General features: G+C 37.1%; 2 protein-coding genes and 1 pseudogene across 5 annotated transcripts; 1 reads left to right on the top strand and 2 right to left on the bottom strand.

The window, feature by feature from the left end:
- Positions 1-1,296: 1,296 nt before the first annotated feature.
- On the bottom strand, positions 1,297-5,716 carry LOC103948537 (probable ubiquitin-conjugating enzyme E2 25). 4 transcript variants are annotated; one of them, XM_048566450.1, is made up of 7 exons: positions 5,560-5,716; positions 5,276-5,356; positions 3,724-4,281; positions 3,443-3,506; positions 3,097-3,236; positions 2,705-3,016; positions 1,297-1,862 (listed from the first exon to the last, which is right to left on the bottom strand). In XM_048566450.1, the coding sequence occupies exons 2-7, from the start codon at positions 5,339-5,341 to the stop codon at positions 1,611-1,613; spliced, it is 1,392 nt and encodes a 463-aa protein (XP_048422407.1). In that variant the 5' UTR covers positions 5,342-5,356; positions 5,560-5,716; the 3' UTR covers positions 1,297-1,610. The 4 variants fall into 4 exon arrangements, with proteins under 4 accessions (XP_048422407.1, XP_009357861.2, XP_048422408.1 ...); XM_009359586.3 differs by having other exon boundaries at positions 5,276-5,401; positions 5,560-5,698; XM_048566451.1 differs by having other exon boundaries at positions 5,276-5,376; positions 5,560-5,691.
- Positions 5,717-17,136: 11,420 nt separating this feature from the next.
- Positions 17,137-18,079, top strand: LOC125469265 (annotated as a pseudogene).
- Positions 18,080-18,720: 641 nt separating this feature from the next.
- LOC103948539 (mannan endo-1,4-beta-mannosidase 2) lies at positions 18,721-24,353 on the bottom strand. Its single transcript, XM_009359587.3, has 5 exons — positions 23,474-24,353; positions 22,484-22,681; positions 21,104-21,226; positions 20,301-20,512; positions 18,721-19,339 (listed from the first exon to the last, which is right to left on the bottom strand). Exons 1-5 carry the CDS (start codon positions 23,864-23,866, stop codon positions 18,934-18,936), a joined length of 1,332 nt encoding a protein of 443 aa, XP_009357862.2. The 5' UTR covers positions 23,867-24,353; the 3' UTR covers positions 18,721-18,933.
- Positions 24,354-24,997: the final 644 nt, after the last annotated feature.

A 24,997-nucleotide genomic window follows, 5' to 3' on the forward strand; every position in this document is an offset into this window, starting at 1 on the left:
GTAATTATCTAGATAATAGAGTTTCAATTTTATATTTTTTTTACCGCACATTTTATTTCTCATTGAATAGAAGTTGTTATTTATTTTTCTACTTTTTTTTATTGGACTTTTGCAATTCCTTGTTTTTTTTTTTTTTTTTTTTGGGTATTGATTACATAACATGCGTCAATGCAGTTCAAATTTGAGTCAAATTAATTCCTAAATCAGACTCGAAAATTTGGCATCTGGTTAGGATAGTTCGATTTAAAATTCATGGTTCATTTAGAGCATTTTCACTCAATTTGGTGGATTTGGGTCTGAGAGGTGAGAAAAACTTGTGTGGAGCTTGACTTGCCACTAGATCATGTTGAGTGTAACTACCACACTATTCATTCATAACTTGTCATGTGTTAAGCATTGTTGCATTAGTATAATTTTTTATTTTCAATTTTTATCATAATTAATAAAATTAATAAAAAAAACTATATGGAAAAAGTAATTTTTTAAAAGTCCTGACTTTGAGGGACACCACCACACTCACAAGGTTTCTTTCTCTCTCACGGCCTTGCATGGTTGCTGGGAAATTGTGTAAAATTTGTGTAATTACCGGTTCAAAGGTTCATTAATACATCTTAAATGAATTAGGTTTATGACAAACCTCATTATTTTTATAAATTATCGAACAATTATCATGGACACAAATTCTGGTGAAGAACCCAAATGGTACGGGAGGAGAATTAAATGGTCCTGATACTTTTTCTAATAGGTACCGTAGACGGAACCATTAAGGGATCCATCGAATAATTTTTGTGTTGCTCATTTCGTTACTTTTTTTAACAAAACAAATTGTCTATATCTTAGTAAATTATTCATACAAAATAAAAGAATCCAAACCATTAAGACATTAATTGTAATGAAGAAAATAGACAAACACAATTTTTCAAAATACTAATATGACTACCATTTAATTTAACAGTCAAATAGTTTCAGGTTTTAGTGAGTTGTAGTTCATGGTTATCCATTCCACAAGATCTAGTAGGGTTTTTGGTTTTTTTTTTATCGAATTTTGGTAGGCATTTCAAATTATCAATGAGCTCATCTGTGGATCCCTTATGCCTCGTTGGTGTACAAAATAACGACTGAATAGATCAGGAAACGTTGCCTAGGAACCTACTATATAGACCTGGTTTATTACTCCAAATTTACGTGTTTGTCTGTATCTCACATCACGTGATAAATCATGTTACGAGAGATTCACGCTTGATTGTGTACACCCAGGAATCAGAAAGTAAAACAAGTCAAGCAGTAGTGGGCAACTGACATAAAACATTGTTTCGGCTAGAATTGAAAAAAGCCTATAAACAAGGTCACAAATTGTGACTCACAATTAGATCAATGTAGCAATAAGCCAAGTCCACTTCAACATGAATCCATCATCAACGTCTTCCTACTATACTTTATATGTACTAGCGAGAATCCCGAAAGATAAAATAGACCAAAATACGAACTAACCAATTCCAGAATACCAGTATCGGCAAGCAGATGGGAAACGAAAATACCATACGCAGGTCCAAAGATTTCGTTTCTCCTAAGCCAATCTATAATTCTTATTACCTTCCAATCCCATCAAGTCAGCTGCTAGTCAAATGTGAGGCTTCAACTCTAAACTTCTCACAGTCGGTTGATCCATTTCTGGTGAAATGTGTAACAAGTGTATTCATCATCTTAGCTACACTTGCCTTGAATTGTGCGGAGCCACCTTTTTCTGCATTCTGGGATGTGATATCAGACCCCACCAGAGTGCCCTCACTATATGCTTTACATGCTGCCAGAATATTGTGTGCACGTTCGCGAAAATGACCCAAGACAAAGTCCTCAAAATACTGCAAGAAAGCTCACTTAATTAGGTGACCGACCTAGGCTACAAACCTGAGATACAAAACAGAAAGTGCCTTTCAAAACAAAAGATAACGTACAAACTGACTTCCTATTTACTTTTTTCGTCTAAGCTGCTAAAACCATCATTAGAACACGTTATCTAAGCTGCTAAAACCACTATAAAGAGTATTTGAATCACTAGGGCACAAATAATACACCCGCATACTCATCAAAGTTACTAAATCGTAATTCAGACCCTAATTTATGGGTCAATAAGCAATCACCAAATCCCCGTTGAAAAAGCATGGAGCAAAGCAGTGAAACCATCAACACACTAAAAGATTACAAATGGAGGTAACCCCCAGATCTGTAAATTTGGCGACCAGACAGTAAAGCAATATTTGACTCTTGGAACACCTATTATAGCCCAAAAGGAGAGAAAATGTATTCCCAAAGATCAAAAGCTATTGGAAAATGTAGTAAAAGATGAATAACAGATTCCTAGGCCTCCTAACAAATTGACATCCCACCTTCTGTCCCTTCTAAGATTCATTCTGGAACATGGCGGGTTAGATAACAGCATAGTTTTCTAACAGCAACAGCAAGCAGAAAAAACCATCCTAGCACAACTAAATTCTACAATAATACTCGACTCGGAACCGGTGTTTATACATCAAGGCTACTTGTTTCAACCCCACAAAGCACAGATGTGAGAAAGAAAACTCCCTACTGTTCTGGCAATCTACTTCATTCTAGTAAATCAACTCTCCAGCAAGGAACAATGTAAAATGTTAATTATAAATAGAAGATCAGTGTACTGTAACGGAGATGGTTGCTATAATCATACCTTAGGCGGCCTCCTTAGTGTATAAATCATCGTTTTTAGAGATAGAATAAAGGTATCCTCATTGTACTTTCTGGATTGCCTTTGCCCTTCTGCTCCAACATACGATGACTCATGCCCAGGTTCATTGAAGAAGGGCTCTGCATTCAAAATAAGAGCTTGTATAGAGACTAAAACTTGTAGCATTGTTGATTGCCCTGCGACCCAATTTTCATTTTGCTTGCCACTCCAAGTGCCTAGGAGACTCAGACAAACTTTCCCACACTCGTACAAATTTGGATTCAATCGAAGACCACCTGAATAGTAGTACACCATCTGACAAAAGAAAATCAAAATTATGTACAATAAGATAAAATATACAATAAAACACCAATGCAATAGCACCATATACACACCGGTGGTGATTTAGGATAGTTAGTTGGGAAGAGACAATCAAAGACAAAAAGACCGTCATGGTAGGGAGTGCCCGGAGGTCCTATAATGACACCCCTCAGAAGTTCCATTCTTGCTTCATAAACCCTGACAAATATAGTGTCTGCAAGAAAAAACAGAAATAAGCCAACCTACTAAACTAATGCCAAGACATGACCAGAAGGGAAAGGAACCGATTTCAAAAAATAGGTGAAGTTTCTAATGGGAAAACAACAGTAGCACTAAAAGAAAACTTACAAACACAAGAATATTTCATCACACTTGTATAATCAAGCATAGTGAATCCCTATACAAAGCGGTAGAACTCACCTGGTAAGTCCTTCTCCAAAATCTTCCATTCATCCTGAATTCGCTTTGCCCAATATCTGGGTGCCTATCAAGAAACAAACACAGATTAGTCCATATTTACAAAGACAGACATACACGCTCCACATTTTGCGCATGCAGAGTTTATGCGTGCACTCAAGCCTGTGTCACACAGCCAGACCAGGGCACATCCATAAAGAGAGATGTGGACACATGCACATGCTCACACATAACTGTTCGGGAGGGGGCAGGTGTGAAGCACAAGTTCAACTAATTCAACTCACCTGCTCATCTGAAAATCCCATGCGGCTAAAGTGGTGATCCGAGAAATCTTCCACCATATCAAATTTCTTAAACTGTTGAGACTTTGGCATGATACTGTCATCATTGCCGTCTGCCAGTTCCTTACTAGAACTTGCCTCAAAAGGAACAGTTGAACTTGCTTCAGAAGGAACAGTTGAACTACATGGTGGTAGATCTGAAATAGCCAGCGTCTTAGTGGATGGCTTCTCACTCGGTGAAGGATCATTCAACCAGGGAAGAGTTGCTTCGACACCAGGAGGCAAGTCCACATTATCAAACTGAGACTGCAGAGTCATGCAATCATCACCGTCATCATACAGAAAACCATCGTTGTCATCACAATCATAGTCATTATCATCATCGTCATCATCATTGTCTTCATCGTCCATGCTCATATCATCATCATTAGATGAAAAACAATTGGAAGTTTTGACAACATTTGCATTGGTTGATCCTGATGTTGAACTCTTTAAGAGATCAGTGTCATCTTCTGATCCGACTACACTAGCTGAGTACTTAGCATCACTGTCCAAAGCACCCTACAGAAAGTAGTATAAATTTACAACCATGCAACGGTACATATGACATAAGAATAGGGAACCAATAATCATCTGCTGTAAAGTTAGTGCAGATAACACAGCTTAATTTATTCTTCCATCTCATTCTTCAAAACTTAACTGTTTCCCTTACCAACCAAGTCAATTTCAATACCATCATAAAAAATTCTTAATTGATCTTTGTTGAGAAACAAGCTCCCTGGGAGAGAAATAAGTACTTCAAGTAGCTGAATTGTCCGGTAACTACTGCAACTATAATACTATAATACATACACATAAGAAATTCTTTTTCTTTGCAGTTTCTGTTACATATGTAAACTTGGTGTTCTAAAAACTGAAAACAATACAGTACATTGCAATAATATGAATGGTGAGGGTAACGATAAAAGGACAAACCAACACCAGCATTTCCAATGAACAAAACGCAGAGGTATACAAATGTTGACTATAGCAGCAAGCACGCAACAACATACTGAAAACTTACAACTTTGCAGATGGTCATTGTGACTAACACTAACAGTGATCATAACAAGTCCGATAGTACAATTCCACAGACGACAAACGGGTGGAGACTACGGAAGTAGTTTTCTTCAAACCACAAGTGAATATATTTACATTTCGAAAGTTGTTAAAAGTTCAATGCCAACAGAAAACGACCTTTTAACCGAAACAAACGCAGAAACCACTAGTGTACCCAAGAATTAATCCATCAAATTACCCAGAAAACCAAGAAAAATCATATCAATACGTTTTTTTAACAAAATTGAAGAGAAAAAAATAAATAAATTGCAGGGCCTCCAAGTAAATTCTAGATAAACCCATAACTGCAAGGCAATCGATCAAACCCGCGAGTAAAAACCCATCACAATTGAAGGTATAAATCCAAAATTTAACAGCAACCCAGAAAAACAAAAGCAACCCAAAAGTCGAATTAGTTAAATTAAACAAATGAAATTAAATTAGAAAAAAAAAATACCTCTTTCTGCTTGAGTTTCAGGGAGACGGAGGGATTGAGGGCTTCTCCGGAAGCGGAAGAGGCCATGTCAGAATTCCACAACTGAACGACAACGACGATCCCTCGAAAAACAATGGGACCAAACAACTTTAAAACGAACACGACCAGAAATCAAAGTCGAAAAACAAACAACTTTAAAACAGTCGAAAAACAAAATAAATAAAATTCACGCATATTCTTTCCTAGGAAAATCAAAAAACACGACCAGAAACCAAAGTCGTCGATAAAACTTGATCAAACCTTACCAAGCAAGCTGTGAATTCTGTAATTCCGTCTTTGTATTGTGGCCGAGAGAGAGAGATGTTGAGCTCGAGAAGGAGAGAGAAAGGGGAGAGAGAAAGAGAGAATTAGAGAGAGAGTGGTAAAGTGAGAGTGCGACGTCCAATACGAAGAGGGGAGAGAGAGAGTGTGTGTTGCGCGCCTTATTAGGTAAGTTCCGCTATCGTACGCGGAAATAAAGGTAAGGACGAGGGGTATCCTATGTGCTGAATGACTATGTACTGAAACGTGGCGACCTCTTATTGGTGAACGGAGTTATTTTCTCTGAAGGCGCCATTGAGAGTGAGGTTTGTATAGCTTATGGTGAAACAGATTGTGTGTGAATACTGGTTCGGCTAATATACGCTGCTATGATGACATACCGCTGCCCGTGAAGATTTTATTGCGTGTATAGCATTTTTTTCATACTAATACGTAGGTGTCAAGGAAAAACATACGCTCAAATGTCAAAACGGTTTATGTATTTTACCCTATCATTTAATTTGGTCTTGTATATTTAATCTGGTCAAATTAGTCTTCTTGTTTATTTTCGTTAACTAATTTTACACAATTCATTAAAGGGTTATTGAAATTGACATGCAAGAAGATAAATGTCATTTACTAAAAACTAGTAAAACGGCGTCTTCTTGTTATCATGATCATTGACAATGATCTAGACTGAGTTTGTACTTCCACACTTCAACGAAGAGTAATTGCGTCAATGTCAACCCACTCGCTAGTACCTCTCATTTTCCCTTTAATGTCGTATGAACAGAGACTTTAGAATTCGATCAAACAAGAAAAAGGAACTTAGACCGTAGATTAAAAATTAATTAATTAATTAAAAAAAATAAAAAATAAAAAAAAAGAGGCAGGAAGCAGATAATAGCTTTTGAGATTTTTCCGCTAATAGTTTGCAGTAGGTGTTTGTTGACATCTGGTTCACTTTCTGTATTAGTGGAACTATATAAAAAAAGAAGTCAATATTGGTAAATTGTAGTTATATACTTCAATACTAAACCCAAAGTGATTATAAAATCACACAATAAATCCAAAACATCACAAACCCCAACAATATTGAAAACGAAAGACAATCTTCACCTAGTTGTTTGGGTGGGCCTCTATTTAGTTGAATTCACATGCTAGTCATCTTTTCCAAATTTGGCACTAAATGCCTTGTCGGTAACTCCACAATATTTCGATTTCTGATCATATAAATGGTGAAACACTTGAATCGATTAAACTTAGAGACAACTGATACAATCTTTAATTTGAAATCAGAAGGCCGAGATATTCGCAAATGTGTATGGTGCAAAAACATTTCTGCGCTAGTTAGGTCATTGGACCTTGCGCTAACTGGCAGGTGATAGAGGATTAGGTCTAGCGCGATGCAGGGGTGAGGCATTGAGGGGATGCGTATGTAAGTGGGTTGCGGGGCCTATTTGGAGGATTTGTTGGCGTCATCACAAGTTGGGCTTGCTAAGTGGGTTACTACTACAGCTGCTTAAGCTGAACGCGTGGGGCTTTGGGTTGTTGATGGAAGCTGTAGAGTTGGAGTTAACGCAGCTAGAAGTCGTTTAGCTGAATTGGTTCGGATAAGCCTCAAAGCAGGAGTCAGTGCTGCTGGAAGCTGCAAAGCAAAAGTTGGCCTGGTTGGGAACCACATAATGGAAGTTAGCGCGGCTAGGAGTCGCAGAACAGATGACTAGCGTAACTAGGAATCACAAGAGAAACGTGAGCTGAAGCCGTGAGAGAGGCGTGGGGCCTAGTTGGTAGGTTGGCCTGCTTCTTGAACCTTCAATTGAGAAGAAATTCTAAATTTCCTCCATTGCTTATGGGAGTTCTCCTGCTTCTGGAAAGCTTGTTATCAAGTTATCTCCCTCAAAGGATAAAAAGGAAACTATTGAACCTGTGATTTCTGTCACTCTGAAAGAAGCTAAAGTCTTGGTTGATAAGATCATTCAACCAAGAGCTATGTGTTACCCCCAGAGCCCAGGTTCAGAGATAAAATGAAACATTTATTTGTGGCTAAATCTAAATTGCCTTCTGAAAGGTTCACCATTATGAGAAGTGGGAAGGAAATTTTGTCACTTCAGAAAGTGGATTTAGCTGCTAAAGAGACATCAAAGCTTGCTTATTCTATTGTTGTCGCATTTGTGTTGTCAGCCAAGAAGGAGGAAACTGCTCGAGTTTGATTTCTCACCTACTATAGATAGAGCAGTTGAGGGTGAAATTGATGAGATTGGATCTGCTGAAGATGAAATGGTGCAAGTGCAAGCTACTAAGTGCGAAGAGGTTGTTATGTGCGAAGTGGCTGCTAAGGAGTCATCCAAGCTTTTAATTAGTGTATGTTTTTATTTAACTTGTATTAGATTTTGGTGGCTTTCATGCCAATTTATCAATTGCTAGAAGTTTAATAAACTGCTTTATTCGGCTTACTCCATCTTTGTTATTCAGTTGACTTGAATGTGCTTGAAACTTTGCTAGCTTGAAGTGTCATGCAAAACTTTAGCCATAAAAGTGTGAACTACTTGTGCGGCTTTGATAAAATTAGGCGCTCTTAACATGTGTGTCAATGTTGCGAGTTTTAGCTTTCTAGGGTGTTAAGTTGTTGAATTCATTGTGTGCCGTTGCCCATGACCATGTGATGCTAGCACTGCCAAGCTGGTCATTGACTTTATTGGTTGAACGAAAGTCGTCTAATATGTGAATCTGTTTATGCGACTAAGGCAAGGTTTTTGAACAGTGTATTTTGAGCTTATGAGATCTTATACTTCATAAGTGAAGTGTGTGACACAAGGAAGTTTGTTAAAAGCTACCAAAAAAACGTACTACATTTGTAATAAGAGGTCACTGATCCTTTGAGCTGTGTAACCCGTAACGCATCATGATAAAGATCTGTATATACATTTGAGAACTTGTTTGTGCAACTGAGGTGAGGTTACTTTGAGCTTATGAGAACTTGTACTTCATAAGGCCGATGCATGTTTCATATGGCTAAGGCATGTGACATGACGAAGTTTCTCATAAGTTGCCGAAAAACTTGACTGCTATTTTAATTTGGGGGTCATCGATCCTTTGAGTTGCGTAGCCTCTAACATAACTTGATAAAGATCTATGAGACCCAAAAATAGTTGACTAGTCACATAAAAAATGTGCAGTTGTAAGGAAATTCATGGGCAACTTCTTAAGGAATGCACTGCATTATATGTCACAAATTTCATAGGTTGCGTAGCTAGTAGCATAACATTATAGGACCAATGTGTTCATGAAAATCTCTAACTGGTCACAATAGACTATGCAATTGTGTGAAAATTAATGGGCAGTAGTCTAAAGGATGTGCTGCACTTTTAGGGTCATGGATCATATAGGTTACGTAGCTAGCAGCAAAACATGATAAAGTTTCGCTAAACACAAAAATCGATAATTTATCGCAGTAAACATGTGTTGTTGTATGGACTTTTGCTAACAACAATCCAAGGAATGAACTGCACTTTTGTGCTTCTTCTAGCAAAAGAAACCCGGGTTTCCACATATTAGGGGTCGAAATCATTACTGATTTGATTTATGGTTTGTCAAGTAGACCGGCTTATCTGGCTTGAATCATATATAGTATGGAGATATTCATATGGTTTGGCTGAACCAGTTTTAGGACCAAGTCGGTTAGATTGGTTCCAGGTCGGGCGCCCAGTGTTGATCCAAGTTGGTGAAGTGGGTCGATTTGCGAAAGCTTGGCTATTGGGCATTTGGCCCACATGAAATGGACGGTTTGGATGAGCCTACATGGTTAAGCGCTAGGGTGAACTACACTCGCGCGTGGGAGGCTTATGAGATTCTAGTCTTCTAGATCGTGCTAAGCTTACACGTTGGGCCGTCTTGGGTGTCGGCTATAAGGAATGTTGTTTGGGCTACTGGACTGCTGTTAGGGCTGGGGTTCGGTTTTTTGCCAAAACCGAAACCGAACCGAAATTTTGGTTCAGTTCGGTTAGGTTCAATTTTTTTCGATTCGGTTTTTTTTTTTTTTTTTTTTTTTTTGTGGGAAAAATGAAAACAAAATTGAAATCTAAAATTTTAACATCTCCAACACAATTATAACATAAGCATTCTAACACAATGAAAATAAAGGTAGTCCTGAATCCGAATCATGTTGCTCCGTATATTTCATTGTCGTGCTCTGTATGTTTCATTTCATTGTCGTGCTCTGTATGTTTCATTAGGATTTAAAAAAAAATTATAGCTGACTTAAGCTAAGTTCCACAGTGTTGCTCTATTTGTTGACTCAACAGAGCAATCAACATAATGTGACTCAGCACATACAGAAATTGGAAAGCATCAATAATTAATCTTCATTTTAACTAAGGAAAGCCAGAAAAGCATCAGAATATATACACATATATATCAAAACTATCAAACTTGAAGAGGTAAATAATACATTTGATCTCTTTAGTACACTCAAAAATTTATAAATAAAAAATATACGAAAACGTGTACCGACAAATTTAGATACATGCACTGAAGAATATTATCAAGGGACTAAGTATCCAGCACCAGCAGCACTAAAATCAAGCATCTACCAGAATTACCGACGATCGAATTGACTGATATAACTACAGATTTCTGCACCAATACCAAAGGATCTATCAAAAACTTTTCGAATTGATGGGGTAAAAATATTATCAGCTTGATAGATTACCCCAAAAACAAAATGATAAGTCAAACATGATCAAATTGTTTGCAAATTAAAACGAAGAAACTACAAAAGTATCTCAAAAATTCAACTGGGTAACAAGTAAGCAAAGTTCCCAACTCCAATTTAGCATGCAAATTCAACAAATGGACTTAAATATTGAAATTTTCTCTACTTACCTACTTCAGAACCCCAAAATTAGCTTCAACTAATAGTGTTCAGAAATAGCATACCCAAAACAAATCGCAGAACCTATGAAATTGAAAATAAAATCTGCAAAACCCATGAAATTTTTAACAAAATCTATAGAACATGAGAGAAATTACCTTGCAAAGGAAGGAAGTCGTGGGTGGAGACTCGAAAATGCGAGAGGAAGTCGCGGGTCATAGAGGTGAGAGATTGAGAGTGAGACGGTGAGTCGGCGACACTTGCAAATCGACGAGATATGAGATGGGTCGTAGGTCGCTGGGAGTGGGAAGGAAGAAGACGAAGAGCGGCGGAGCTAAGAGTGGGAAGGAGAGGGTCTAGTTGTCCAGAGTACAGAGGAAAGGGATAAAGGAATGAAAATTTGAAAAGGTGTGGCTACTACAACTAGTGGCTAGGGTTAAATGGTTTTGTTGATTTCTCATAAAAAATAAAAAAAATTCTCCGAAATCCTGGAGGCATGAGGGTTCGAACCCATGCGCTCCAACTTGAAAAGTTTTACTGAAACCAACTTGGCAATAGGTTCTGTTTTGTTATGATTGTATGACTAAACTATTTCTAAATATTAAAAAAAAAAATATATATATATATATATATATATCGGTTCGGTTCAGTTTTCGAACCTCAGAAATCGAAATCGAACTGGTCAAATTCGGTTCGATAGTTTTGATTCGATTTTTTTTTCGGTTCGTTTTTTTTCGGCCTCGGTCCGATTCGGTTTTCGATTTTCGGTTTTTTGAACCCACCCCTAACTGCTGTTGCAATATGGACTTGCACCTTGTGCCTAAGCTAGCATGACTCCAAAAAAATTACTAGGGTAGCTCTTGTTAACTACATTGCAATGTTTGGGAATTGAAGGGAAAATCAAGAAGAAAGATGAAGAGAAGAAAGATGAACACATAGAGTTTTAGAGAGAGAAAATATGTTTTTGTATTAATTGATAGAATGAAGGTTACACAATTGTTTTTATAAGAAAAAGCTTAACTACTCTAACCAAATATTAACCAACTTACTAACTGTATTTCTAACTGTATTGTTGACTTATACCCTTAATACTCCCCATCAATCTTAACTTGGGAAACCCAGTTTGAGATTGGAAGAACATCTGCAAGCACTGCTATGAAAACCAGAAAACAGAACACATAGTTGAATCATCTACAACCTTGCAATCCCACTTCATCCACCTTAGATTCATTCCATGTCAAGAACAATGTGATAAAAAAAAATAAAAAAATAAAAAAATAAAAAATAAAAAAAAAACCCTTTCATTCAGCTACCCTTTAATAACCTTCTTTCAATCTGGAAAAAACTGAAAACAGTTCTCAAAATACTTCAATCAGACATTTGCGTTTAAGGATTGAAAGTTAGAAGCAAACAACTTTTCCATCATTCTCATGGGTGTGTAAAATGGAAAAATGAGTATCTTCTTTGCCCAAATGCTATCAACCCATCTCCAATTTCATCAACTCATTCAACTTGATCCGGGCAAATAATTCTTCATTGCTTTGTCACTTGCAATTTGGAGCCGTGTATGATAATTTGAAGTTGTTGATCTTTCTTCATACTTCAATCGTGACAACTTTCCGCTGCCTTCTAATAGGATCTTCCTTGCAAACCAAATAGAAATTTGCACCTTTTGCAGATACAATCTTCCCATCCAAAAAATCCAATATTCCTCTACTTCTTACAGGAGCTTCAATTGAAAAACAGCCTCTTATAAAGTTGTAACACACCCTCAGACCGGTTATAACAATTTCTTACGGGTTTACCATTCGTGGGATTTACCGTCAACAATCTCATTTAACATTGGCTTCGTGCCCACAATCAAAAGTAATTACTAACGGCTTCGTGCCAACAAATTTCAACTTCTAACAGCTTCGTGCCAACAAATTTCAACTTCTAATGGCTTCATGCCCATTTCTAATGGCTTTCTGCCAATACTACACTACACTACACTAATGTCTATAGGGATCACCCTTTGTGGATTTTACCGATTCACAACACTACCTATTCATAACATGGAAATACCCTTCGTGAGATTTACCATTAACAACTTCTTCTAACTTCATCTTTTGAGACACATATAACCAGACTTTATGAAATTATACGCTATGATAAGGAATATACTGCACAAATCCTTAACAGAATTGCAGAAAATCAGTGAAGTAGAGAGACAAGAATTAGATACTACAAAACTACCTGAGTAATTCGACAATGAACACAAGAATCCAAGAACTCATACCCATTTCACCAAACATATCAAGATTTGCAGAACCATCAAACCCAATAAAGAGATTGAGTAGAACCATCAAACATATCAATCTTGAAGCAACTAGACTCTAAGAACTATACCCAAATCCAGTGCAAGTTCAGTGAGACATTATGGAAGGAAGAAGCAGAGAACCATACCAAAATCTGCAGATCCTGATCTTGCCAATGAAAATGACCGTCAACACGCAATTACATATGTCAATGGAAATAAGATCCCCCAGGAAGCTGCCCATAAGGAAAATCTTGATAGAGCACCCAAGATACCATCATGTCTTCTCTCTTCACATGAAAATTCTGAGCTGGGCATTTCATCAAACACCTGGACTAGCTATCAGGATGACAATTCACAACCTGATGTGGCGGTGGAACAAGATGGGAAAACACAGATTGAAATGGGATCTTGGGAATATTATGTATCCACGGAGCATGATATTGGATTTTGTCTGAGAAAAACTTGAAAAGAAAAACTTGTCTCCACTTGTATTATGATACAAGTGGAGAGACACTTAAAATAGACTTGTCTCCATTTATATTATGACATATTTTGTACCGCCTCGTGTTTCAGACATATGAGGGAATTAACGTGGATCATCTTCCTCGGGAGTCCACGACTTTGTGGCGTGCAACACCATTTTTTTTCTTTAATTATTTACAATTTTATTTTTACACATTCGTTTTTAATTTGATTATTTTTATTTTGGTTTTACATAAATGCCCTCAGGAATTATTATCCTTTCTTTCTTATCGATTGCCATTTTTTTTATTCAAGAGCATTTGTGTTTAGTTATTTTTGTCAAAGCATGTTTCGTGACGCTTGACGTTATAATAGTAGAGATGGATAGTGTATTTTTGTTTTGTGATCGAGATAAATAATATATTTATTATTTGTGTTAACTTAAGGGGATGTATTAAATTAGTAGTTTAAAGGATTTTGAAATAGTTATAAATTTATGGAATTTATAAAATACTATAAAATTTCTCCAAATTTATTAGAATCCTTAATCTTTTAAACTACTTTAAAATTAAATTTTAATTGAATATGTCACATCCCAGCCCGGGCGGGACCACTTCCCGGGCCCGCTCCACCACCGTAGCACGATATTGTCCACTTTGGGCCCCGACCACGCCCTTACGGTTTTGTTTTTGGGAACTCATACGAGAACTTCCCGATGGGTCACCCATCCTGGGAATGCTCTTGCGCGTTACTCGCTTAACTTCGGAGTTCCTATGGAACCCGAAGCTAGTGAGCTCCCAAAAGGCCTCGTGCTAGGTAGAGATGAGAATATACATATAAGGATCACTCCCCTGGGCGATGTGGGATGTCACAGAATACGTATAGAGTTTTATGAAGAGAGCTTTATTTATATAGACAAAAACTTTTATTATATTTCAAGGAACTCCATTAGTTTTTAAGCATGTCAATGAGAGACAAAAACATAAAAACAACTAAATCCCAGCCTAAAAACATGGAAACAATGTTTTAAAATATCAGTCATATCCCTAAGGCTTTAGGGCTGTTAATAGAATTCAACCTTCACAACTCCAACAAAATTAATGTGTCATAAGCTCAACCCATCCTCGACTATTTCTGCAAAATCAGTTTTGAAACTATATGCAGAATCTGTTTGTATCCTTTATTACTAGAATCAATTTAACCCATCCTCGACCATTTTTGTAGAATCAGTTCAATCTTTCATCGACCATTTTTGCAGAATCAATTCAACCCGTCGTCGACCATTTTTGCAGAATCAGTTCAACCCCTTTTCGACTGTTTTTGCAGAATCAGTTCAACCCGTCATTGACCATTTTTGCAGAATCTGTTCAACTCGTCCTCTTGTAGTTCAACCTATCCTTGACCATTTTTGTAAAATCAGTTCAACCCATCCTCGATCATTTTTACAAAATCAATTCAACCTATAATCGACCATTTTTGCTGATTTAGTTTAACCCGTCCTCGACCATTTTTCCAGAATTAGTTTAACACGTCATTGACCATTTTTGTTGAATTAGTTCAGCCTATCCTCGACCATGTTTACAGAATCAGTTCATCTCATCATCAACAATTTTTGCAGAATCAGTTCAACCCGTCATCGACCGTTTTTGTAGAATCAATTCAACTCGTCCTCGGTTTTTTTTTGCAGAATTAGTACCATCTTCGACCATTTTCTCATAATGAGTTCAACCCATCTTCAATAAATGACAATGTTTACAAAAGTTCACTAACTCATCTTTTGGTTTATTAAGTCGTAAGTGTGTTCAATAAATTTTCATTTGCAAAATCCAGTTCTTATATTAATTTTTTTCATTTTACAAATTCAAATTTTGGATAGAAATTTTTTTCGTTAACAGAGGTTGAAACAAAATAGTAAAATTTTGGGTGAGGGAAGCAAGGCAAAGGCCAGGTCTTCTAATTCAGAATTTATTTGATTTGAAACTCATCTTAAATTGGTCAATGGAAGGTTATCTATAATAAATCGTGTTTGATTTGAATATCATATATTTAAATATCATACACTATAAATCAGCAAGAACATCCTTCAATCCAATTTCAAGGCACATGGAACTTGAAAAGGGAAAAAAGAAGGGAATTATACCCGTCTAACAAATAATTAAAACTAGATGGGAACTGGGTAGAGGTTGTAGATCTACAAGTTCATTCATTAAATTGAATAATTAAATGAAACCAATATTTTTTGAAGAGAGAGAGAAATGAGCAACGGTTGAAGAGATATAAGTGTGAAAAAAACTTTTCCACTATAAAGGGTAATTTTGTAACTTGCACTCTAGAGAAAAAAAAGGTAATTATGTCATTTTTCACATGTATTAACTTTTGTCTCTTCTTGAAATGTTTAAAAAGTGTTGTCTCAATATAATTAAGTATTAAAAGTATATTTTAAGTGTAATTTTTCTTGAACTACTTCAAAATAATGAATATACTTGGATTTAAATACTAATTGAATACACATAGAGTTTTGTAAACTACTTTAAAATCCAAAATAAATACACCTGAATTTCTGTGAAGTTCTTTTTATTTCAGAGTGGTACCTAAAATCATAATTTTGAGACACTTTCATACACCCATTAAGATTACTATTAAATCAACCGCTAACTGGTGGTGTAGCGTTCACGTGAACAATGACTAGACATCACGTATTAATATGAGTCCGAATATTAAAAAATTAAAATATCAATATGCACCCACCAATATGCACCCACACTACCCGCATACCCACCCTCAATTCTCTCTCCCAAACCCTCAATTCCCTCCCCACTTTTCAATTACCTCAATTTCAATCCAATCCACTTTCTAGGGCTAGGACATTTCTCAATTCCCTCCCCGCATTTTAATTCCCTTAGATCACTCTGACGTTGGCTAATTCGATCTTAGCCCACCATCATCGTCGATGGCAGCAAGAAGAAGATGGGCTGTTGATAGCGAGGAGCGAGGGGTGAGGGCGAGGGTTACGAGGTCCGCCGGAACTTCGCCGTTAATCGGTCACACATCTGCAAGTAGTCTTTCTGGAGCGGACCAGAAAGGGAGTTGTTGGAGAGATCGAGGTTCTGGAGGCGCAGGGGGTTGCAGATCAACGGCGGTAGCGGCCCGGATAAGGCGACTCTGACGACGCCAGGGTCAGGGAAGCCGAAGATGTTTGTGCAGGAAATGCCGCTTCAGCAGCATGGGGTAGGGTTTGAAAAAAGCAAGAAAAAAGGACAAAATAGAAGTAGAAGAAGAAGAATGAAAGAAAGCAAAAATGGGAGAGGGAATTGAGGGTTTTCGGAGAGAGAATCGAGGGTTGGTGTGCGGGAAGAGTGGGTGCAGAGGAGAGAAGGGAGGGAGGGGGGTCAGGGGAGGTAGGAGACGGCCCAGAAAATTTTAATTTTAATTTTTTATTAACTTTATTTATTTATTTTTTAATATCCAAATGTGCCTATAATGACATGTAGTACATAGTCATTGTTCACGTAAGTGCTACGTCATTCATTAACGATTGATTTAATAGCAGTCTTAACAGATATACGAAAGTGTCTCAAAATTATGACTTCAGATACCACTTTAGGATTAAAAAACCTTTCTATACCAATTGTTTCAAAATCAACAAATTTCAAAATAATAAACTGAGATTAATCCCAATTAATATATTGATTGAATATCTAATTTTATTTTGATCATAATCAAAGGGAAAAAAATTGAATTTAGAAAGGAAGAGATGATCTCTGAATCTCTTTCCTAATGACTATCGAATCAAGTGATTCGAATATTTCAAATTTCATCAAATGACCCACTTATTTTAATTTCTTAAAAGTTGTGATAACTTTTAACCGTTAAATGAAATTTAGAAGGTCTGAATTACTTGATCGGTGACTTGATGGAAGAAATCGGAAAGGATCTCTTTCCTTTTAGATGCAGAAAAAGATTGTTGAATCCACAAATGAGAAAGTGAAAAGTAACCGTGCATTTTGCTCAAATGATGGATTAAATCTGCCTCCCTTCCAAAACATTCCAACAACCAAAAAAAAAAAAAACTCCAAAAATTTTAGCGCGAAAATTATGCCGCCCAAAAAATCCCGCCACACCACCTTCTTTATAACCGCCTTATCAAATCTGAAACCTGCAAATCCATTAATTATATTGCCCCCCACCTGTTTGTGAAAATTCCCAAGCCAACACTTCAGCCCATTCATTCAGCAGCCATGGTGATGAAGCTCAGCCCCGCCAAGTTCTTCGGAAACACCCTCCCCCGCCCCCGCATCTACACCGATGTCAAGTTCAACGACCACCGGGTCGACCCACCTGCCGACGTCCTCGACCCCCTACTCTCGTGGGCCAATGAGCCCTACTGGTCCATGGGCGGCCTCAGCTTCAAGCGCCTCTGGCAAGAGGGCTTCCTCTGATTCGCCCCCTCCGGCTCCGATTGCGACAAAACGCCGGAGGTTCTTGGATCTGATCAATGAAAGCGATGAGGAAGAACACGAGGCGGAGGTTGTGGAGGAGAGGAGGCTTGTGAAGAAGCTGGCGGAAGAGTTTGATAAGGTGACTATGGAGGCTGGGAGAGTTAACAGCACGAGCCCTTCAAAGGGTTTGAGTGGCGGATCGGAAAGGACTTGTAGTCGGAGATCGGTGGACGATGAGGCTGCTGAGACTGTGTTGAATGTGGCAGAGGAGGTAAATAAACTGAGTTAAGGACAAGAATGTGAAGGGCAAAACCAGCATGGGAAAGGAGAACAGTCAGGTCTCTGGTAATGTAAATGGCATTGGGACATATTTGCTTTGCATTTTCAGATGTATGAAAGAAAAGTACATATTTATTTATTGGTGTTTAATTGCAGGACAGAAATTGTGCTTAGCCATTTTTTACCATTCATTTCATTAAATTGGGGTTATGCGTCCGACGACATACATTAAGAAGATCGTTTAATTTCTTCGCACTCGATTGAAGTTCTAAGCCAGCAATTTCATAATAAGACTGGATTGTATCAAATATTCATATGTGTCGTGTGCCTGAGCGGATGTTCTTAATTTCTGACAGCGTCAAGCACCGGGGATGTTAAATTTTGCTGGAGCTTGGTGTTTTATGCCAAATTTTTGTGTAACCGGTCGACTTTAACATTTGAGAATGAAAGAACTTCATTCCCCTGTTAATGTTTCATGTGTATATGCACAAGTCAAATAGGAGTGAGATAGGAGCATGGGAAAATAATTTACGGTGACAAGTCGTTTTCGTGCGATTGCATAGCAAAATGCTGTATAACTGCATCAATTGAAGTTCAGAAGATGAAATCGCACCAGAACGAAAGCGGTTGTATAAAAATCAAGACCGCGGTAGTCTGTAGATATCATTACAAGAGAAGTAGAGTTTTCATAGAGAGGTATCAGACCTATCCAGTGCTTTAAAACACAGTTTCGGGACCGCGGAAACCATTTCTAACAAGCAAAGCAACCTAATCAATAGTTCGAAAGACTTCTTTTGGCTGTTAATCTGTACTCTTTCATCACGAAAAGCTTTCGATAACATCACAATTATAACATTTTCTATAACTTCCATTTCATTCAAGATGAAATTACATCTTCCATATGCTGTGGGAAGGATACAGTACACAGTCGAACCTGCGTCTCTCCTTTAAGCACCGTCAAATCGTAAATATATAACCCCAAACCTCCCAAGGAATTGAATTTTTCTGCAGACAAATAATAAGCATTTCACTTTCTTGGCGAACACAAGTCTTTCAAATTTCGCTGTTGTTGAGTTGGTCCTTTGAGTCTGGCCAACCTGCATGATTGTTCTACTATCATCTTATACTCAGACGGTCTTTCCCACGGAACAATCCCAAATTCATCATTATACTCGTCCATTCCTTCAACGAGAAACTGCCAGGCTAAAGCACCTGCTCCAGACCAGTTTTTCTTGGCAGACTTGTATATCACGTCTAAAATAGTTTTGTAAAACCTCTCACGCTGAGATGGTTCAAAGTCCTTGTTCTGGTTTGACAATCCGTATTCGGTGAACATGACAGGTTTATTCAGTTCATTGTCCCCGTCTTCAATGTGAGAACGCATCCACTTGGAGACAAATTTGAGGTTCTCGTGAAATTCTTCATCATGGAACCTACCCAAAAAGTGAGGATGAAGTGAGTACTGGTTAGATGTACCGTAAGGAATGTACAGGGGCAAACATCCTTTCACAAAATTAATTTACTACAGACATGAGGTTGGGAGCACTGAACTAAAGGATAGCAAAGACCTAATTACATTCTAGAATGAAACAAATGAAATAGAGCACATGAGATGACTAAATACTGAATAAAATCTAAAATGGACTACATAATATATTCTTGCCAAATAGTTTGAGATATCATGTTAACTTTGACCACACATTCAATCATGAATCCACACGGTCAATGATTTGAGTTGAAAGTACGGAGAAAATGAACATGTTCCTACGCTTATAATTATTCTCTTAGGGTCCATTTGGGCCTTAGGGATAGAATTGGACTTGTAAGAAAGGACTTGTTTACCCATGTATAAGGATAGGTTAGATATCCCGCACTGTTGTGGATTCCAACATGTCCAGTCATGTTCATCTCACATTTTGACACAATAAACAAAGGACTGGACTCAATTCCATTTTAATTGGTCATAACCTATCCCTACCAGCCCACCAAACAGAGCCTCAGAGGTTTGTTCTTTTAAACCGTTTCAAAATATGAATGATGAGTTGTATCACTGTACATCTCACCCGTTCATATCTAAGTTAAAGATTTAGAGAATGGCACTTATTTCAATAAAGGTCCTTTTTCAAGATTTGAATTTTAAAAAAGGTGGACTTAGATCCAAGGGTTAGCTTGGATTATTTGCTCAGGTGAGCTGATCTGATAAGACCCAAGTTAGGGATATGTGGCATGCCTCTCCATCGTAATCAATTATGTAAGATGCATATCTGATTATGTAGAGAAGGACCGTCCATGCAAATATATATAAGATTTCTAATAAGTTGTTGGTAAGATCTGATTTCCCTCATATCGACTTGAGAAATTTCATTTAATGTAAATCAACATGCAAATGCTTACCAATGGTCAGGGTAGATATGAACAGAGGCGAAATCAATATTTGGGATCTTGGAGTTGCGAATAAAATCTGATCCAAGTCTGGATGCCCACATTTCTGGATTTGCAGTCAACCTTTTAGGGCTTTTAGGACCATAAAATCCTTCGAGGCCCACGGTCAGCAGGTGGTTCTTGTCAATTGCTTTCACAAAAGCTGACATTTCTTCAATCCAATCCTGCAACAGTATAACAGACAATTAATTCATGTTCTAATAGGAGAGGTTACAGAGACCCCCCAACCCCACCTCACCCACAGAAATATTAAAGATAACAACCCCTTAACTTGGAAGGAAAATATAATAATTAAGAACCGTTGAATTATTAGAATACGAAGCTCTTTGCCCAAAGTAAGAGAAAGAAAAATTGGTAGCAGTAGTTCTCTAATCTCTACTAATTCCTATTATTTTCCTAAAAGCGCAAATCACAAAGAAATCACAAGCAAGTTAAAGGATGGACACCAAGTAATTCCTACTAAACTGGACTGGACACCATTCACCAATGCAGGCGACCTATCATATCCCTCTGGATCAGCAACAAAGACAAGTAAAATTAGAAAGAAAAAAAGTGTGTTATTTTGCCCACAAAACATCAAATTTTACACATACCTAATTTGGTTCCACAAAAAATTTAATTTAATTTACTTCTCGTACAAGGATATATAAAATGCATATAAGCAAATGAAAAGATCTCGTGGCAGTTTGAATTAGTACATTTATTCTTATTTATTCATAATTGTAAGAAGGCAGTCTCAATAGTTGAAAACATACTTGGAGAGTGTCGCCTGAAGCATCAGTTATGCAACGAGGTTCATTTATTAATTCCCACGCGAAAATGGTAGGATCATTTCTATACTCAATTCCATTGAGAGTATTCTTCCTTGTTAGGATAGTCTGGAGGAAAAAAGGAAATGAATTAGAATCGGTTATAAACTTATAAATCATCACAGCACCAAAATTGATTAAAACAAAGATTCTTGGGGTTTCTGTTATTTCAGAGAAACAAATCACTGAAGGAGAAGTAATGGCCTATTCAGGATACCAGCAAGGTACAAAATCATTTAACTCATAACAATCAAACACTTTAGAATCCACAATAGTTAAACATGCCCTCCATAATGTTATATTTACAAATGGCTACCAAAATCCAGAGACATCAACTGTATCTCATAAATCTTAAATGCCACAATCCTGTTAATGGTCCGGTGCCTTAAAATTCATAATTTTCCTCAACGTCATGTGATCATGAGTGAAAAAATATGGCACTCAGATAGATCCTTCCATTTGTATCTTAGTAGGAACAGGGGAAAGGGAAGGATAAGAAAGTTAGAAAGGTCAACGAATGAAAGATATTTCAAGTCCTTCTAACCAAATGACTCTGTATGAGATCCAATTAGAGATTTAGTACAATCTTTCCAATTGATCATGATATTCAGAGGTTTTGCAGCCTTACTTGTTATGCCTAGTAGCAAAAAGCTTACGTTACATTATGTGTGACCAAATGTTCAGCAAGTAAACCTAGTAGTGTTTAGTATGTCATCTTGGCAGCAAAACTTTGTCCCCATCCCCTGCCTTCATGGCAACATAAATACTTCTGGGCGAACTAAAGTATCCTATGAAATATTGGGACTCCCAAAGTTTAACCTCATACCATATTTTGTTTCTTCATTTCAAAATATAATAAATGTAACAATAGCATACTATTAATAGTTTTCTACTCATCAACAAGAAAATCTAAGATTATGAGAGCATCTCCAATCGTGCTAAAACTGCCAAAATGTTATTTTAGGAGCTCTCTAAAAAAGTGTACTCCAACCTTACTCCCTGGTTTAGAGAGTTATAACTTAAAATGACTAAGAGTCAATAATTAGCCAATAGGAATTAATTATTTATTTAAAACAATTAGCATTAATTATAGAGAGCCACTACGAGCTCCTTTCTCCCTCCCTATATTTAGGAACTCCTAGATGAATCCCTATCTTAGGAGGTGGATAGGGAGCATAATTGGAGTTGATTTTTTTGAAATCCTCCCTAAATTCTAGTTAGGAGCTCATTTAGGGAGCTCATTGGAGATGCTCTGAGCTATCAAAGTATCATCAAAGAGCAGTGCAACATTTTGTTCCTGCGAAGTAAAGCAACAAACAAAATTACCTTGACGTAGTTCTTGAAATAATTGCGAATGGATGGATCGAAAAAAAAGGAATCATTGGAAGCGCTCAAACCAACACCTTCTTCCCAAGCCCACTTTACATACTGAGTCTTCCCGCCATATGCTTGCAAGTTATTAACTAAGCAAAGGAGCAGCCTGATTCCCTGTTGTCTAGCTTCTACAATGACATGATCCAAAGCCTGTCACCAAATTAAATTGTTATAACAAAGAACAAAAATATGGAGAAAGATCATTAACAAATGGTACTTCTAAAGATAACAAAAATAATGGTAAAAAATAAATGGTATTCATAGGTACATGCCACATAGCGTGGACACTTTCAATTAGCCTGGCTTAAAAACGTATTATGAACAGCAATAATAGAACATGTAGAGAATTCCACTATATTATTCATTAGGTGCAAGCCGAGAAGTTGAAAAAATATGGCAGAAAGCATACGTAAATTTTACTACATTATTGTCCAAAACATTTCGTGTTATGTCTCTATTGTTAAGAAACCCCTAAACATGACTTGATGATCTTCCAATTGTGCTACATTCATGAACGCATTAATCAGTATCAAAACATATAAAACTTTGTCCCAACCCTCTTGTTATGTTATTCCCACTTTCAGAAAGCAAGATAATCTCTTAATAAGGAATCACCGGACCTGACCTGCATTTAGTTTGGGCAAAAAATGATCATTTACCGTCTTAGTTATATGGAACTGTAATTTTACTACTTCAGTTGCAAACCTTCACTGATAATACATTCATGTATAGATATGGCAAAACATGATCACCACTTAGGTAAACCCCAAATTGAAGCACCCAAACAAGTACACAGAGAAAGGTCAGAACTCGATCGCATTAAACAAAGTTTCGAAATTTATGTTCAATGAACTCCTAAGGCAAAGGTTTCCCACATAACAGCTATCAACATTTGCAATATAAAACAAAATAAATGGAAAGTACATGGATTATGAATAATACCTTGAAAACTTCCTCATTGAAGTGACCAGGGGAAATCTGGAGGGCATTGTACTCGCCGTCGTTAAACGCCCAAGTCCGGCAGACGGTAAGGCCCATTTTCGCACCGGCTTGCAGAATTTTCCGGACCCTCGGCTTTCTATACTCATCCACACTTTGATCCATCAACCAGTAAGAATTCCACCCATTAATGTAAAATGCCTTGCCATCCAACATGAACTGAGTCCCATTCCTCCCCACAAAACTCAACTTCTTTTCGTCGCCAACATTAGAACCCAAGTTACCGAAAGACATGTAGATGAAGGCCACACAGGACACGAATCCGAGAATTGGGTAGAACAGACCATTTCCTGCCACTACCATTTTCTTCTTCTTTGCAGAGAACCTCAAGATCATAAAAAGCCCCAAAATTTGGGCAGATTTGAAGAATTTTTGGACACCCTTTTGGCTAAATTTCAACAAAATCCTGAAATTATTGGTACCCAGATGAGATTATGATCCTCAGACCCTAGATATGAACACCCAGATCTTTCTGTAGTAAACTGCTATCCTGATATATAAGTGGAAAAGGAGAAAAAGGGAAGTTTTATGCAACAAGGGTGGAGGAAGGTCTGAGGGCATGTGGGGAATATGGCAGAGAAATCAGAGCTAACGTGTTCAACCAAGAAGACAATAGTCAAAAATGGAGAAGTATTATCAATGGAAGGGGAAGAGAGAGAGGGAGGGTAGAGAGAGAGAGAGGGAGAGACTGGTGGGTGTGTGGTGTGGTTGCAGTGTTAGTATCAAGCTGGTTGCTGCCTGGTTGTGTTGTGTTTAGATCTGAGATTCTGAGGTACCTGATTTCACTGCTTTTCTTGAATTTTAATCTTTCCCTGAACAAGTTTGTCTTGTTCAATTTCAGTCTCACCTACTCATACAAATATGAAAACAATTCCAATTTACAAAAAGAAAAAGGGTAAAAAAGAAGTAATATTACATGCTCACACCTCACCTTATTGCCACATTAATCGATGTTTAGCAAGCGGTGAATCGATCTGGTGACTAATTTCTTTCTCTTTAATTCACAAAATATGTGTTTAAAGTATCATTTCGTATTGAAATATTTAACTCTTTAGTGATTAATTTTATATCTAAATATAACAAAAATTATCATTTGATAAAAAATAAAAAAAAGTACTTGACATCTCTCATCTTTTTAAAGTAAATCAGTGCAAAATCTCGCTCATAATTAAAAAATCAAATCAAGTTTCAATCTCGATGGTTTAGATTCTGGCAATGATTTTGAACTTTAAACTTAAAAAAAAAAAAGTTGATTTTGGACTTCTTAGATTGACAGATCCCAAAAGATCAATCATGTGATATGCTTTCTTTATATTTATTTGGTGCATTTCTTTGTATTAATACTTTTTCTTTATATTATTTTGCAAAATCCACTACACCAAACTATTTAGAAATTACCAAACAAAAGCTTCCTATAATATTAATTTATTTCCCAAATCAAAGCAGCTAAAAGGGATTTTAAAAAAA

This window comes from the organism of the source record quoted next, unplaced genomic scaffold, assembly GCF_019419815.1.
Source record: "Pyrus x bretschneideri cultivar Hongxiangsu unplaced genomic scaffold, Pyrus_bretschneideri_v1 Contig41, whole genome shotgun sequence".
Taxonomy (NCBI): domain Eukaryota; kingdom Viridiplantae; phylum Streptophyta; class Magnoliopsida; order Rosales; family Rosaceae; genus Pyrus; species Pyrus x bretschneideri.

Coding starts and splice junctions, on each gene's coding strand:
- LOC103948539 (XM_009359587.3), bottom strand. CDS start 23,866: ATGATCTTGAGGTTCTCTGCAAAGAAGAAGAAAATGGTAGTGGCAGGA. Junction 21,227..22,483: donor ATTTCAAGAACTACGTCAAG/GTAATTTTGTTT, acceptor TTTTTCCTCCAG/ACTATCCTAACAAGGAAGAA. Junction 19,340..20,300: donor CATATCTACCCTGACCATTG/GTAAGCATTTGC, acceptor CTTTTTGGGTAG/GTTCCATGATGAAGAATTTC.
- LOC103948537 (XM_048566450.1), bottom strand. CDS start 5,341: ATGGCCTCTTCCGCTTCCGGAGAAGCCCTCAATCCCTCCGTCTCCCTG. Junction 4,282..5,275: donor TGAAACTCAAGCAGAAAGAG/GTATTTTTTTTT, acceptor TACTTTCTGTAG/GGTGCTTTGGACAGTGATGC. Junction 3,507..3,723: donor TGGGATTTTCAGATGAGCAG/GTGAGTTGAATT, acceptor GTTTCTTGATAG/GCACCCAGATATTGGGCAAA.